The 13,663-nt window shown below is 41.0% G+C and overlaps 1 protein-coding gene across 1 annotated transcript in view; it reads left to right on the forward strand.

The window, feature by feature from the left end:
* The window catches only part of PTPRN2 (protein tyrosine phosphatase receptor type N2), a 1,313,563-nt gene that overhangs the window by 1,180,788 nt on the left and 119,112 nt on the right, over window positions 1–13,663 (forward strand). Inside the window, exon 14 of the mRNA XM_037835719.1 lies at window positions 3,026–3,220. Coding sequence (XP_037691647.1) covers window positions 3,026–3,220 — 195 coding nt within the window. The remainder of the gene's footprint in view (window positions 1–3,025; window positions 3,221–13,663) is intronic.

A 13,663-nucleotide genomic window follows, 5' to 3' on the forward strand; every position in this document is an offset into this window, starting at 1 on the left:
ATCAGTACTGATAGTAGCAATGGAAAGAGAGCTGGGCCATGAGTCAGCCATTCTAGTCCCAGCGCTACCGACAAATAACTGGCTTATCTTCGGCAAGTCTCTAAATCAACCTGTAAGTCATCCATAAAACAAGGATGTTTGAAAGAAGGTCTCTTGGCTCTAAAATTCCAGCTCTAAAATTTTGTCATTTCTTTAAAAATATATTTGAATTTCCCAAACTCTAGAGTTTTGTTCTGGTTTAGAGAATTGTTTTAAATTTTTTTGCATTTATTTTTACTACCAGCTTGCTGATTAATGTTTGAGGGCTTTCTCTGTGGCAGGCACTATGCTAAGCTTTTTATATACATGAACTCTTTTAATCCTGAAAACAACTATAGTAAGACTTCCATTTTTACAGAGAAAAAAATTAAGCTCAGAGGCCTTAGATGATTTGCCTAAGCTCGCATAGTAAGTTTGTGGTAATGCAAGAACCCAAGGCCAGATCGATGAGATTCCATAATTGGTGTGCTTTACTCTCCATGGCTAATTGAGGGAAGAATAGAAATTCCAATTATATCGTAATTCTTCCATCAGTGACATATTTATAGGATACACAGCAAACTAGTTTGAATTTTTTTTTTTTTTTTTAGGGAATATATCTCAAACATTTCAAATCTTCCCTGAAGTCACTCATTCTTGGAGGACTTATTCTGAATTCGCTTTGCCTCTGCTGTGGTTGCTTTATGCTTTGGTTGGGTTTATTATTTTTCTAGATAAATTATTGTTAAGTCATAGAAGTTACTGCAGAAACATTTTTATGTGCTTTTTCCAAAGACAAGTAACGCTCCATGTGTGTAAATGGAAATGAATGGGATATGTATTGGGTTGGTTACTGGTGTCATTTGTTCTACCTTATTGGAAGTATCTATTGTTTCTAGGTTTCTTTTTGTTTGTTTTTTTCATTTTGTTTTAAGATTCTGAAAAAGCTTATGTCAATTTTTTAAAGCAAACTCATTGTTTAAAGACCATCAGTAAGATACTGAGCACTTGAAAATATATAGGCAAGCAGGAAATAGCTATGCAATCATAGTTTACTCTTTTCTTTATTTTCCCCTTTTATTAGAGACCTTTTTTCCTCACAGTATGACTTTTTCAAAAGTTCACCTTGTTCCTTCTTTGTCGGTCTCCTCTTGTGTGCCCACAATCATCTTCCTTGTAGCCAGTTGCTGTAACAGGGGGCTGGAGGCTTAGGTAGGATGCCAGCCCCAGAAGGGGCTCCCTTCTCAAAGAACCTGTGTGTGGCAGTGCTTATTGATGAAACTGGAGAAGAGAGCTCAGGAACACGTGTTGTATCTCCCATAGAGAGCTGAGTTGAGAAGAAAAATTTTCTAGCTGGTGTCAGCTGGCTCTACGGAGATCTTTAATGCAAAGGAAAATGGCAGCCCACAGTGAAAAAGGAGAATGAAAACATGTAAGTGTTTCGTGATCTTTAGCTGTTGCCTTGGGGTGCTGAGAGCGCCTTTGATAGATAACCGCCAGTCGGGAGCAAGTGGGTGGTGTGACCTCCAGCTGGTGCCAGGAGCCCTGCCACCAAAATGAAAAGGAAGGGGAGCACATGTGAACTGTGCAATTCTCAAAATCTTTCTTTCCCCTGTGAATACATTTTTAAATCTGTTTGGCTCAGAGTCTCCTATAAACTTTTTCTTGATATCACTTTAATTTGATGATTCAGATTCCAGTTACATTGTCACTGGGCAAAAGGATTGAATTCACCATATCAGTATTGTTAGAATGCTTCCCAAATGATATGTTGTTATCTAGAAGTGGTAGTGAGCCCCCAGGCTAAATCTCTATGATAAAGCTGATGTGCACCTATGCCAATGTACTGTGACTCCAAATAGCGTAAGCTACCCGGCTTTACTGGGCTGCAGAAACATTCTGCAACCATTCATGGACAATTGGCATATGTTGAACATGTTCATTTTTATGGTAATTTAAATATCACCTTGGATAATTTAAATATCACCTTCCAGGGTCAGAGGTTTTCTGGCAGGCTGACAATCCTTGGCTTCCTTGGCTTTCCCATCATGTGGTGATGCTCTCTCTTTCTCCTTTCTCTTCTGGGTTCCCACTGATTTTCGCTTCCCTATGTGTCCTTCTCCTCCATGTCCAATTTCCTTGCTTATAAGAACTTCAGCCATATTGGATTAAGGCCCGCCCTCATTGAGTTTGCATACACCTTAACTAGTAATCGTCAAATGTCCTATTTACAAATGGGTTCACACCCACAGGACCTGAGGTTAGGAGCCGAACATCCCTTCCATGGGGAACCTGATTCAGACCCCAAGAATTACCCTATACTTTCCTTTTTACTTGTGGTTCTTTTTATCCAGTCCTCTATAGGTGTTTATCGGTTTGGATGTTCTTTCGGGAAGAGAGGGAATTTGGTTCATTTTTTTTTTTTAACGCCCTCTTTGTGGTGTCAAATTCTATATTTCAGTCCACAATGTGAAATCACCCTTCCCTTTCATTCTAACTATATCTTAATGAGAAAGATACCTAAGATGATCTAAGCATTGCATTATAGTAAAAATATTTCCGTTTGAGTGCAGAGTAGGACCCAGTGGCCCTTTTCTGGGGGGTATCTGTGCATTTGTCTCTATGTATGCTCGTCTGTTCTCAGGATCAGTGACTCGTCATATTATTTGCCAGGTTTCCAGAAAACAAGGGCAGCTATCATCTCTCACTCTTGTTGCTTAGTCAGACTGCTTTGCTGCATGAATATGAAAGTGCCTACAGAGCACAGTGCCTGGCACCAACTTGTTTACTCAGAAAATATTAACAGAGTGCGAGGAATCACTCTCTGATGGCACGCAGGGTGGGCCAGATGGTGAATGCTCACCTGTCGGAACCTTGGCTCTGACGACTAGCAGCTGGGTGAGGAGAGGAGCCAGGCAGTGGCAGGAGGGAGCTGGGCGCTCCTTGTCCTATGAGGCTCTCCCTCTGCTGGTTCCCAGTAATTCCCGATTCTCTCCCTGTCTTCCAGGAGTTGTGCCGGCAGCGCATGGCTGTCAGGTCCTCCGACCGCCCGGAGCCCCTGCACACGTCCCGCGTCAACAGTGTCTCCTCACAGTTCAGCGATGGACCCATGCCCAGCCCTTCGGCCCGGAGCAGCACCTCATCCTGGTCCGAGGAGCCGGTCCAGTCCAACATGGACATCTCCACAGGTCACATGATCCTGGTAAGGCCCGAGTTCTCCTGTGTCAGACGAAGAGTAGTTAAGACCGTCGTTCAACGAGGCGGGGAAAAGGACAAGGCTTAGAGTTTTTCTCTCTCTCACAAAAACAAACTCGTTTCCCCTCCTTCACTCCTATAACAAATAAAAGCAGCGTTTTTCATAACTATCGTTGACAGTAAGATTGATGACCACATCTTACCTTCTTAGGAAGCTGACAAACAGGATATGAAAAACCAAAATGTCAGGGCTCTTTCCCCAGTAAGTCCTCTTAATTTAAATGAATATGAACGTTTACTGGGATTTTTTTTTTTTTTTTTTTTTTTGATTCTTCTGCTTAGAATGCTCAACCCACATGCACACTTAATCATGTGTAAGATTTTTTATTGGTTATTTTGTTTTTAGTGCTGGGAACACACATCTATTAGTGCCTACTGTGTGTGCTGCTTTTTTTTAGCCCTCTGACTAATAAACAGCAGTTGTTTCCTTCCCCCTCAGTTCCAACTCACCAAGAATCATTTGGACAAATAAATGTCAGTCATGTGTTGCTTATAATTAAAAGTGACACCGGGAAGAATGGAGGGTTTTAGTGCCTGGTTCCTTCACAAACAGGCTTTCTAGAGGTATCTAGTACAGAAGTTTTCTGTGGTTGATAAAACTTCAGCTGCCTTTTTCTCAGCGATATAGCTGCGCGGGGTTTGTCTTTCCCCAAGCTAAGCATATATGGGGTAGCCATATATGGGATGGCTGTGGATTGCTGCTTGATACATAATTAATGTCTGAGTTTTATGAAGAGAGATGTAGCACTTCTTACTGGCTGTCTCCCGAAGGCAGAACAGTAATGCTGGCCTAGATCTTCAAGCCGCGGGCATCTTCTTGTTTAGTAATTGCAAAAGCTGAAATACAAAGCATTTTAGCTTTTTTTTTTTTTTTTTTGTATTGGAGACAGAGTTTCCTCTTGATAAAAAGCAGAATCTTGTTTCACTGCTTGGCTGAGGCAGCTTCTACACTGACTGATCAGGGACAGAGTTTTCAATGTACAGTTAATTTGCTAAGTTTCAAGATGGGCCCTGTCAAGGTTTTTGTTTTTGTTTTTTTTTAAGTATTTTTTTCTTTGGAAACTTTCCTTACACGATTATTTAATATCAACATAGACTGATGGAATTAAACCACAAAAAGCCCAAAAACCATGTTTTCGTTAAAAAAGTCTCATTGCAGAGACTAGAGATCAAGCTTTGCAGACTTGCCTAAGGACACTTTGGAACACTTGGTCATGCAAAGACTCCTCCCCTGAGGCAAATGTTGGGGCAGCTACTGATGACTCTCACTGGGGGGGGGGGGGGGGGGGGTTAAGCTCTATCATGCTGGGAAGCACAAATTCTAAACCTATTTGGACCAAAGGTGTGGGAAGACTAATGAATGCAACAGCCTGCTTCAGAGATTACTTAAAACAAAACAAAACAAAACTTTATTGATCAATCAAGCTGAAAATTATAGTCAAAATGGCCCCAGAGTAGTTTGGCTACCAAGCTTTAAAGACATGTCCATATTCTCTTTCTTTGCTTTCCCTTACCCATCAAATCTGATATCCATCCTGGAATGGAAAAGCTCCAATGGTGTAAGGCTACCTGCAAATAAATGCTCTTCCTGATGACTCCTATATGTCCAGACAGTGAATTCTTGTATTTTCAACATTGAGGAGCAGGGAGGTCATTGTTCATTTAGCAAACGTTTATCGAGTTCCTACTCTGTGCCAACAACTGTTAACTTTGAAAGTATCTCTTCTTTTGATGAATAATGGTAACATTACATTAGATCTGACTTTTTAGAGAATACGTCGACATCTGTCCCTTTTAGAAAAGGAAACTAGACCAAAATATTAGATTTCCAATGAGGTTCAATACTGGGGCCAGACACATCAGCCTGATACGTTTATCTGACAAGTTAGCTAAGTGGAGAGTCATTTAGAGAGTTTTTATTGTATTCTAAAATTGTCATATTTCAAGACACTCTTTTGGTCGTGTAAAATTGTGTTTTGCCATTGACATGTATGATGGCAAACCTGAAAGTAAACACAATGGTTAATTTTCAGTCGAAAGGCCTAAACCACATTGACTGAGTCTTCAACTGGCTAAAACAATTCTAAGTCTAATATGAGGAACTCCATTTAAGAGGTGAGGTAACGCAGCAAGATTCTGATAAGGATATGATGCTAACTGTACATTTACCCCTTACCCAGCCATAATGACAAATCTAGAAATACATTCAGAGCTACAATATGAGCTCAGCCAACTCCCTGCACTTTCTGTTTCTGGACTGTAAACTCAAATGTTGTGCTACCAGATATATTTCCCTGGCTCCTTGATAGTTGGACTTAAGATAAATGTGGAGAGTTGGGGGAACTGTATGGACCGATGCAGCCGAGTGTGCCCAGATTGTGCCCTTGGGCCTTGGTGTGGTCTCTCTCAACTTGAATAGTCCTGCTTTTCCTTCCTTTGACCTAACTTTAAACATAGGTCCAAGTGCTCTGTCAACTGTCATGATTTTCTTTATGCCAAGCATTCTCCCCGGCACAAGAGATGAGAGGCCAGGAGCAGTAGGACATAAGTGAGCCATATTTAACATTTTTTACTGAAATTCTCACCCACTAAAAGCAGGTGAAATTACATTCAAGAATCATCTTTTAAACTTTAAAGATACAAACCTATTCTCTTGTGCATGGCCACGATACCACATTTTGATTAGACCAAAGTAATGTTCAAAGGTTCAAATCATTTTCTTGTTATTGGCTCATGAATGGTTCTCTCCCTCCTCAGCACAGGCTGTAGAAAACCTGAATTGTGTTTAGTATCTGAGGAATATGCCAGAATAACTGACCTTCTAATTCATTAAAGTTACATGGAAGATAATGCTGTGGTGATCAGTCAACCTGACCTTCTGTAAGAAAACATTCAGGTTTATTAGACAGCTAGTGTGATGATCTTACTGAACTACCCAATAAGGATTCAAAGATCATCAGATGAATTATACAAGGTCCAGGTAAATTGTACAAAGTATACCAAAAAAATCCAAGGAACCAATTTTTTCTGATATTTAGCTGTTCTCACAGAGTATCACGCAAAATATGACATTGTAACATAAAGATATGATGAAACAAACAGCAAAAGTTATTTATATTTGAACAACAGGATGGAAGCAAGGAGTGGCCCACAAAGTAGAAAGGAAGTTGGCGAAGTTATTTGGAAAACATGCTCGTTACCAAGGTCTGTTGCCAACATGCAAAATTAGAACGTTTTCTTTTAGCAAAGAACAGAAAGCATTTTTGAAAGAATAAGTAGCATAGGTAGTTGTAAAGCCAAGTATTGCCCAGTCACACTGTCAGGAGGGCCTGATGTGGGAGCGAGGCAGAAAGGCCGCTCAGAAGTGACCCTTTAGAGAGACTCTGAAAGTACCTATCTCTCCTACACAGATCATTCCTTTCACTGTAGTTTGTATTGTTGCTTTATATGCAATGCACTGTAATTTCATGTTAGAAGTCTGCAGTCTCAGAACTCTAGAAATAAATACTCCCTGGAGGACTGGGCATCCAAAAGAATTCACAAGCCCTCAGCAAGGCGACACATGGGTCAGGAGGGACTTTGAAATGGAAGGAGAAGGTAGGCTTCCTTTAGGCTGACACCAGGCAGGCAGGCAGCCGGCTGTGGGTGATGAACCCTGTGGGGCTGGGGAGCCACTGATGAGGCCAGTCCCATTTCTTAGCTTGTCCTAATCATAGGGGCAAAGACTGAGCTTCACACAACAGTAGGGAGGGACTTAATAACCAGCTGGTCAAGGATATTATTATTGGGAACGAGGCAGGTGGAACCAGGCTACAGAAATGGGTCAGGGGAAAGCACATGCCTACCAGGGGCCAGAGGCATCAAGTTTTCAGAAGGAGCACAGGGGTGACAGTGCAAGATATTGGGAAGGATTAGGAGAATTGTCTAGGTGGCTACAGAGTGGAAGTGTGGAAAGGGCAGGCTGGTGGGCACATCCAGGAGACTTTCCTAAGACCGACCTCTTCCTGCAGAGACCGAGCATGCTGTCAGATCTGGCCGCGCTGCCATCAGCTCTCCTGTGCATGAGGCATCTGAGTGGTTGGGTCTAGAAATAGAGCCCTGTTGTTAAAAGCACAGATTCTGGTGTCAGATAAACTTGGTTTCAAAGTTGGGAAGATTTACTATTGCCAGTTCTGTATCCCTGGACAAATCATTTGACCTCTGTTTCCTTATCTTTAAAATAGGCATAATAACAATGCTTACCCCTAGGGGTTCTATGAGGATTAAACAAGATAAGCATATAAGATGCTGACACATTGTAAGACCTCAACACATGGATTTACCTATAATTGTTATTAAGCCAGAAAGGGTCGTGACAAAGAACCAGAACCAGATGGAGCCCTTAAGCTTACACAGCCAGGCCAACCTATCATCCAGGTCCACATTCTGGTAAATTCAACTATTCTATGTTTATTTAGTTGATTTTGTTTTTGTTTTTGTTTTGTTCCTTCATTGTCTTAAAAAGCGCCTTTTAAAAATTTCCTTTTTTATTGTTTTTATCTAACAAGGGAGAAAGGGTTTTAGCAATAGGGAAAACCAGTCTGGAATGTTATATGCCCCTGGAAAACAGGCTTGCTGGTGGCAGGGCAATCCTGGACAGAGAGTGAGGTATACTTTTGGGAATTTGCAGGGTAGAGAAGTAAAAATCCAAGAAGGGGTGTTTCCCAGGAGGCTGGAACTGTTAATCCTTTCCCTCCAGTATACTCTTGGGGAAGGTGAGATGAGGATCCTCTATGGGGCAGCCAAGATCAGTTGATCTTGAAAGGTGGAAGATGAGAATGAATAGATCACATGTTCTAAGCACTGTGCCTGACACGTGGTAGCTGCTCAATAAATATTTGCTGAATGAATGGAATAGTGGGAAGGAGAAGGGAAATGCCAGTTTCAATAAACCTAGTACGTTTTTAAAGAAATCTTTAGAAGCAGTATGGCATAGTTTGATTGCGGCTAAATTCAGAACTCTGAAAAACAAATGACATCATTAGAATTACTTTATAGAACTATTGTTAAAATCGTATTTTAAATATTTGAAAAGACAGGGCTTCTTAAGACATTCTATCATATCACCTTTGAATTTAATTATTTAAAAGATGTGTTTCTATATTACATTTGTCTTCAGAGTGCCTGGATTTGTATGAGTATGTCAAAGCTTACTAGTCTAAGGGTTACTAATTACACCTGAGTCAGCTGTGAAGCCTGGTTTAAAAAAGGAAACACACAAACAACTGTGGGTAAACAGGCTAGCACATAGTATATGAGAATTGTGAGAAAATTTTCTAACACAGTTATTACTAGCAAGAGAACTCTTTATTTAGAGGCTTGAAAACTAGAGAAAAACAGATTTTGGGGGGAGTGGGAATATTAAGAAAAAGCTAGTTTAACACTTTTTCCATAACACTTTAAGTACATAGAACTTAATTCAGAAAAATGGTGCTGAATAAGTACTTTTTAAAACTATGTATTCACGTTGAAGGCAAGAAGATGAACTAGATCCTTTTGGTAATCCTTGCATTCCCATTACTCTTGGAAAATATGATGCTCATAATAGGAATAAGCATTATTGCTAACACTAATTGAGCACATATGTAACAGTCACTATTCTAAGAAACCTATGAAGTAGGAACTGTTCGCCCCGCTTTACAGGTGAAAACAATAAAGCTGAAGAAACGCGCTAAATAAATGAAAAGTTACTACTTTGTAAAAAGTGACCAAAGGTTTTCTGTCATCACAGAAACAGGAAAGAAAATAAACTTAACTAAAGCGGAAGAGAGTTGTATTACTGGCCTGAGGGCACCAAATGCCAACCTTACCTCTTGGCCAGGGTGTAGACATGTGGATTCACCAGCACAGTTTGCTGAAATCCTATCATGTGTAAGTTATTATGTTGTGCCCATTTGGAGGCTATCCAGATGGATGACACGGTCCCTATCCTGAAGCTGATTACAATCTAAAAAAACCCCACCTCTCTCTGCAAAGAGATGCAGCTTTAATAGCCTTGGGATGGAACCTTTGCCTTCCTTGTTTTCCTAGTATTCCATTTAAGATCCTTTGTTTTTCATCTGGTATACTTTGAGCGATCTATATCTCTTTGATCATTTTATCTCCTATCTGAAGAAATTAATAAGTTAAGTGCTTGATTAGGAAGGCTTCTTGAAATTGTACTGAGAGCCTCTTACCAAAGAGAAGTGAAGAGTCAGCATGATGCAGCAGAAAGAGGACAGTACTAGGTTGTAGTTTGAGCCCTGCCACCACCTAGCAGAAATGGCCTTAGGTAGGTTAATTCTCTGGCTTTGGTTACTTCATCTTGTAAATTATTGCCTCATATCTCTAAAATGTTGTCATTCTGTTATGAACTCACCACATGCTCTTTTCCCTGGTGCTGCTCTCTGAGTTCTAAATGTACACATCTCAGGGCACAATTGGTTATACTTCTCATTATGAAGTTAACTGGGCTACCCAGAATTTAATTCTATGTGTTGGGCTTCCTTTTTTATCATGTTTTCACTCATTAACTTAGGTTGCTAGCAAGGCCTGATAAATTAAGCTAAGCTAATGGATAAATGAGATCTTCCCATTTTGGTGGAATATACAAATACAGATTCAAAATTAATTTTGGGTTGTTTTTGGTTTGACACTGCTATATTCCATGATTCAAATTGGGTGGTGTATATACTTTTGTTTATTTTGGTAGATATTGCCAAGTTACCTGTCAAAGATGTTTCACCAATTGACACTCCTACCAACCTTGTAGAAAGTGGTGCCTGTTTCCCCAAATCCTCCCCAATCTTTGGTATTAGCAGACTTTTGATCTTTGCCACTGGTAAATGAAAAAAGCTATTTCAAAGTAGATTTAATTTACAATTCTGTTGCTACAAGATTAAGCATCTTTTGATGCATTTGAGTTCCTTTCAAGAATGGCCTCACAAGTGTTCCTGATAGGCTGCAAGGCCCCCAACTTCAGAAGCCTGATGAGTTAAAGTTCTGAACATTTACACTAGTCAGAGATGCCAATGAGAATTTATTGAACTTATGTTAATGGAACTAATTTTATCTCGTCTCTATTCTCTCTGTATCTAATTATTAGTTTTTGCATAGTTTGCATGTGATAGCAGCCATGGTCTCCTCTAATAAAGACAATGATATTGATTAATTTGGGTAAAGATTCAGGAAGACTGAAAAAAAAAAAAACTTCTGACAAGTCACACCAGGATAATGGTAGGAGTTAAGTTGAAAGGCTAAATGTGGAGGAGGCGGGGCAAGATGGCAGACTGGTGAGCTGTATGTTTTAGTTACTCCTCCAGGAAAGTAGGTAAAAAGCCAGGAACTGCGTGGACTGGACACCACAGAGCAATCTGTCTTTGGGCATACTTCATACAACACTCATGAAAACGTGGAACTGCTGAGATCAGCGAAATCTGTAAGTTTTTGCGGCCAGGGGACCCGCGCCCCTCCCTGCCAGGCTCAGTCCCGGGGGAGGAGGGGCTGTCAGCTCCAGGAAGGAGAAGGGAGAATTGCAGTGGCTGCTCTCATCGGAAACTCATTCTACTGATTCAAACTCCAACCATAGATAGACTGAGGCCAGACACCAGAGACTCTGAGAGCAGCCAGCCCAGCAGAGAGGAGACGGGCATAGAAGGAAAACAACACGAGAAGCTCCAAAGTAAAAGCAGAGGATTTTTGGAGTTCTGGTGAACACAGAAAGGGGAAGGGCGGAGATCAGGCCTTGAGGCGCATATGCAAATCCCGAAGCAAGGCTGATCTCTCTGCCCAGGGCACCTTTCCTTAATGGCCCTGGTTGCTTTGTCTATTAGCATTTCAATAACCCATTAGATCTCTGAGGAGGGCCGGTTTTTTTTTTTTTTTTTTTTTTTTTTTTTTTTTTTTTTTTTTTTAAAATCCTTTTTGCTTTTTCTAAAACAATTACTCTAAGAAGCTCAATACAGAAAGCTTCAAAGAATTGAAATTTGGGCACGTCAAGTCAAGAGCAGAAATAAGAGAGCTCTGAGACAAAAGGCAATAATCCAGTGGCTGAGAAAATTCACTAAACAACACAACTTCCCAAGAAAAGGGGGGTGTCCGCTCACAGCCACCATCCTGGTGGACAGGAAACACTCCTGCCCATCGCCAGCCCCATAGCCCAGAGCTGCCCCAGACAACCCAGTGTGACGGAAGTGCTTCAAATAACAGGCACACACCACAAAACTGGGCGTGGACATTAGCCTTCCCTGCAACCTCAGCTGAATGTCCCAGAGCTGGGAAGGGGGAGCAGTGTGAATTAACAGAGCCCCATTCAGCCATCATTTGAGCAGACTGGGAGCCTCCCAACACAGCCCAGCAGCCCAGAACTGCCCTGGGGGGACGGCACTCACCTGTGACATAGCACAGTCATCCCTCAACAGAGGACCCGGGGTGCACAGCCTGGAAGAGGGGCCCACTTGCAAGTCTCAGGAGCCATACGCCAATACCAAAGACTTGTGGGTCAGTGGCAGAGACAAACTGTGGCAGGACTGAACTGAAGGATTAGACTATTGCAGTAGCTTTAAAACTCTAGGATCATCAGGGAGATTTGATTGTTAGGGCCACCCCCCCTCCCCGACTGCCCAGAAACACGCCCCACATACAGGGCAGGCAACACCAACTACACACGCAAGCTTGGGACACCAATTGGGCCCCACAAGACTCACTCCCCCACTCACCAAAAAGGCTAAGCAGGGGAGATCTGGCTTGTGGAGAACAGGTGGCTCGTGGACGCCACCTGCTGGTTAGTTAGAGAAAGTGTACTCCACGAAGCTGTAGATCTGATAAACTAGAGATAAGGACTTCAACTGGTCTACAAACCCTAAAAGAACCCTATCAAGGACAGCAAATGCCACGAGGCCAAAAACAACAGAAAATTATAAAGCATATGAAAAAACCAGACGATATGGATAACCCAAGCCCAAGCACCCAAATCAAAAGACCAGAAGAGACACACCTAGAGCAGCTACTCAAAGAACTAAAGATGAACAATGAGACCCTAGTACGGGATATGAAGGAAATCAAGAAGACCCTAGAAGAGCATAAAGAAGACATTGCAAGACTAAATAAAAAAATGGATGATCTTATGGAAATTAAAGAAACTGTTGACCAAATTAAAAAGATTCTGGACACTCATAGTACAAGACTAGAGGAAGTTGAACAACGAATCAGTGACCTGGAAGATGACAGAATGGAAAATGAAAGCATAAAAGAAAGAATGGGGAAAAAAATTGAAAAACTCGAAATGGACCTCAGGGATATGATAGATAATATGAAACGTCCGAATATAAGACTCATTGGTGTCCCAGAAGGGGAAGAAAAGGGTAAAGGTCTAGGAAGAGTATTCAAAGAAATTGTTGGGGAAAACTTCCCAAATCTTCTAAACAACATAAATACACAAATCATAAATGCTCAGCGAACTCCAAATAGAATAAATCCAAAAAAACCCACTCCGAGACATATACTGATCACACTGTCAAACATAGAAGAGAAGGAGCAAGTTCTGAAAGCAGCAAGAGAAAAGCAATTCACCACATACAAAGGAAACAGCATAAGACTAAGTAGTGACTACTCAGCAGCCACCATGGAGGCGAGAAGGCAATGGCACGATATATTTAAAATTCTGAGAGAGAGGAATTTCCAGCCAAGAATACTTTATCCAGCAAAGCTCTCCTTCAAATTTGAGGGAGAGCTTAAATTTTTCACAGACAAAGAAATGCTGAGAGAATTTGCTAACAAGAGACCTGCCCTACTGGAGATACTAAAGGGAGCCCTACAGACAGAGAAACAAAGACAGGACAGAGAGACTTGGAGAAAGGTTCAGTACTAAAGAGATTCGGTATGGGTACAATAAAGGATATTAATAGAGAGAGGGAAAAATATGGCAAACATAACCCAAAGGATAAGATGGCCGATTCAAGAAATGCCTTCACGGTTTTAACGTTGAATGTAAATGGATTAAACTCCCCAATTAAAAGATATAGATTCGCAGAATGGATCAAAAAAAATGAACCATCAATATGTTGCATACAAGAGACTCATCTTAGACACAGGGACACAAAGAAATTGAAAGTGAAAGGATGGAAAAAAATATTTCATGCAAGCTACAGCCAAAAGAAAGCAGGTGTAGCAATATTAATCTCAGATAAAATAGACTTCAAATGCAGGGATGTTTTGAGAGACAAAGAAGGCCACTACATACTAATAAAAGGGGCAATTCAGCAAGAAGAAATAACAATCGTAAATGTCTATGCACCCAATGAAGGTGCCACAAAATACATGAGAGAAACATTGGCAAAACTAAAGGAAGCAATTGATGTTTCCACAATAATTG

Source organism: Choloepus didactylus, chromosome 5 (assembly GCF_015220235.1).
Source record: "Choloepus didactylus isolate mChoDid1 chromosome 5, mChoDid1.pri, whole genome shotgun sequence".
NCBI lineage: Eukaryota > Metazoa > Chordata > Mammalia > Pilosa > Megalonychidae > Choloepus > Choloepus didactylus.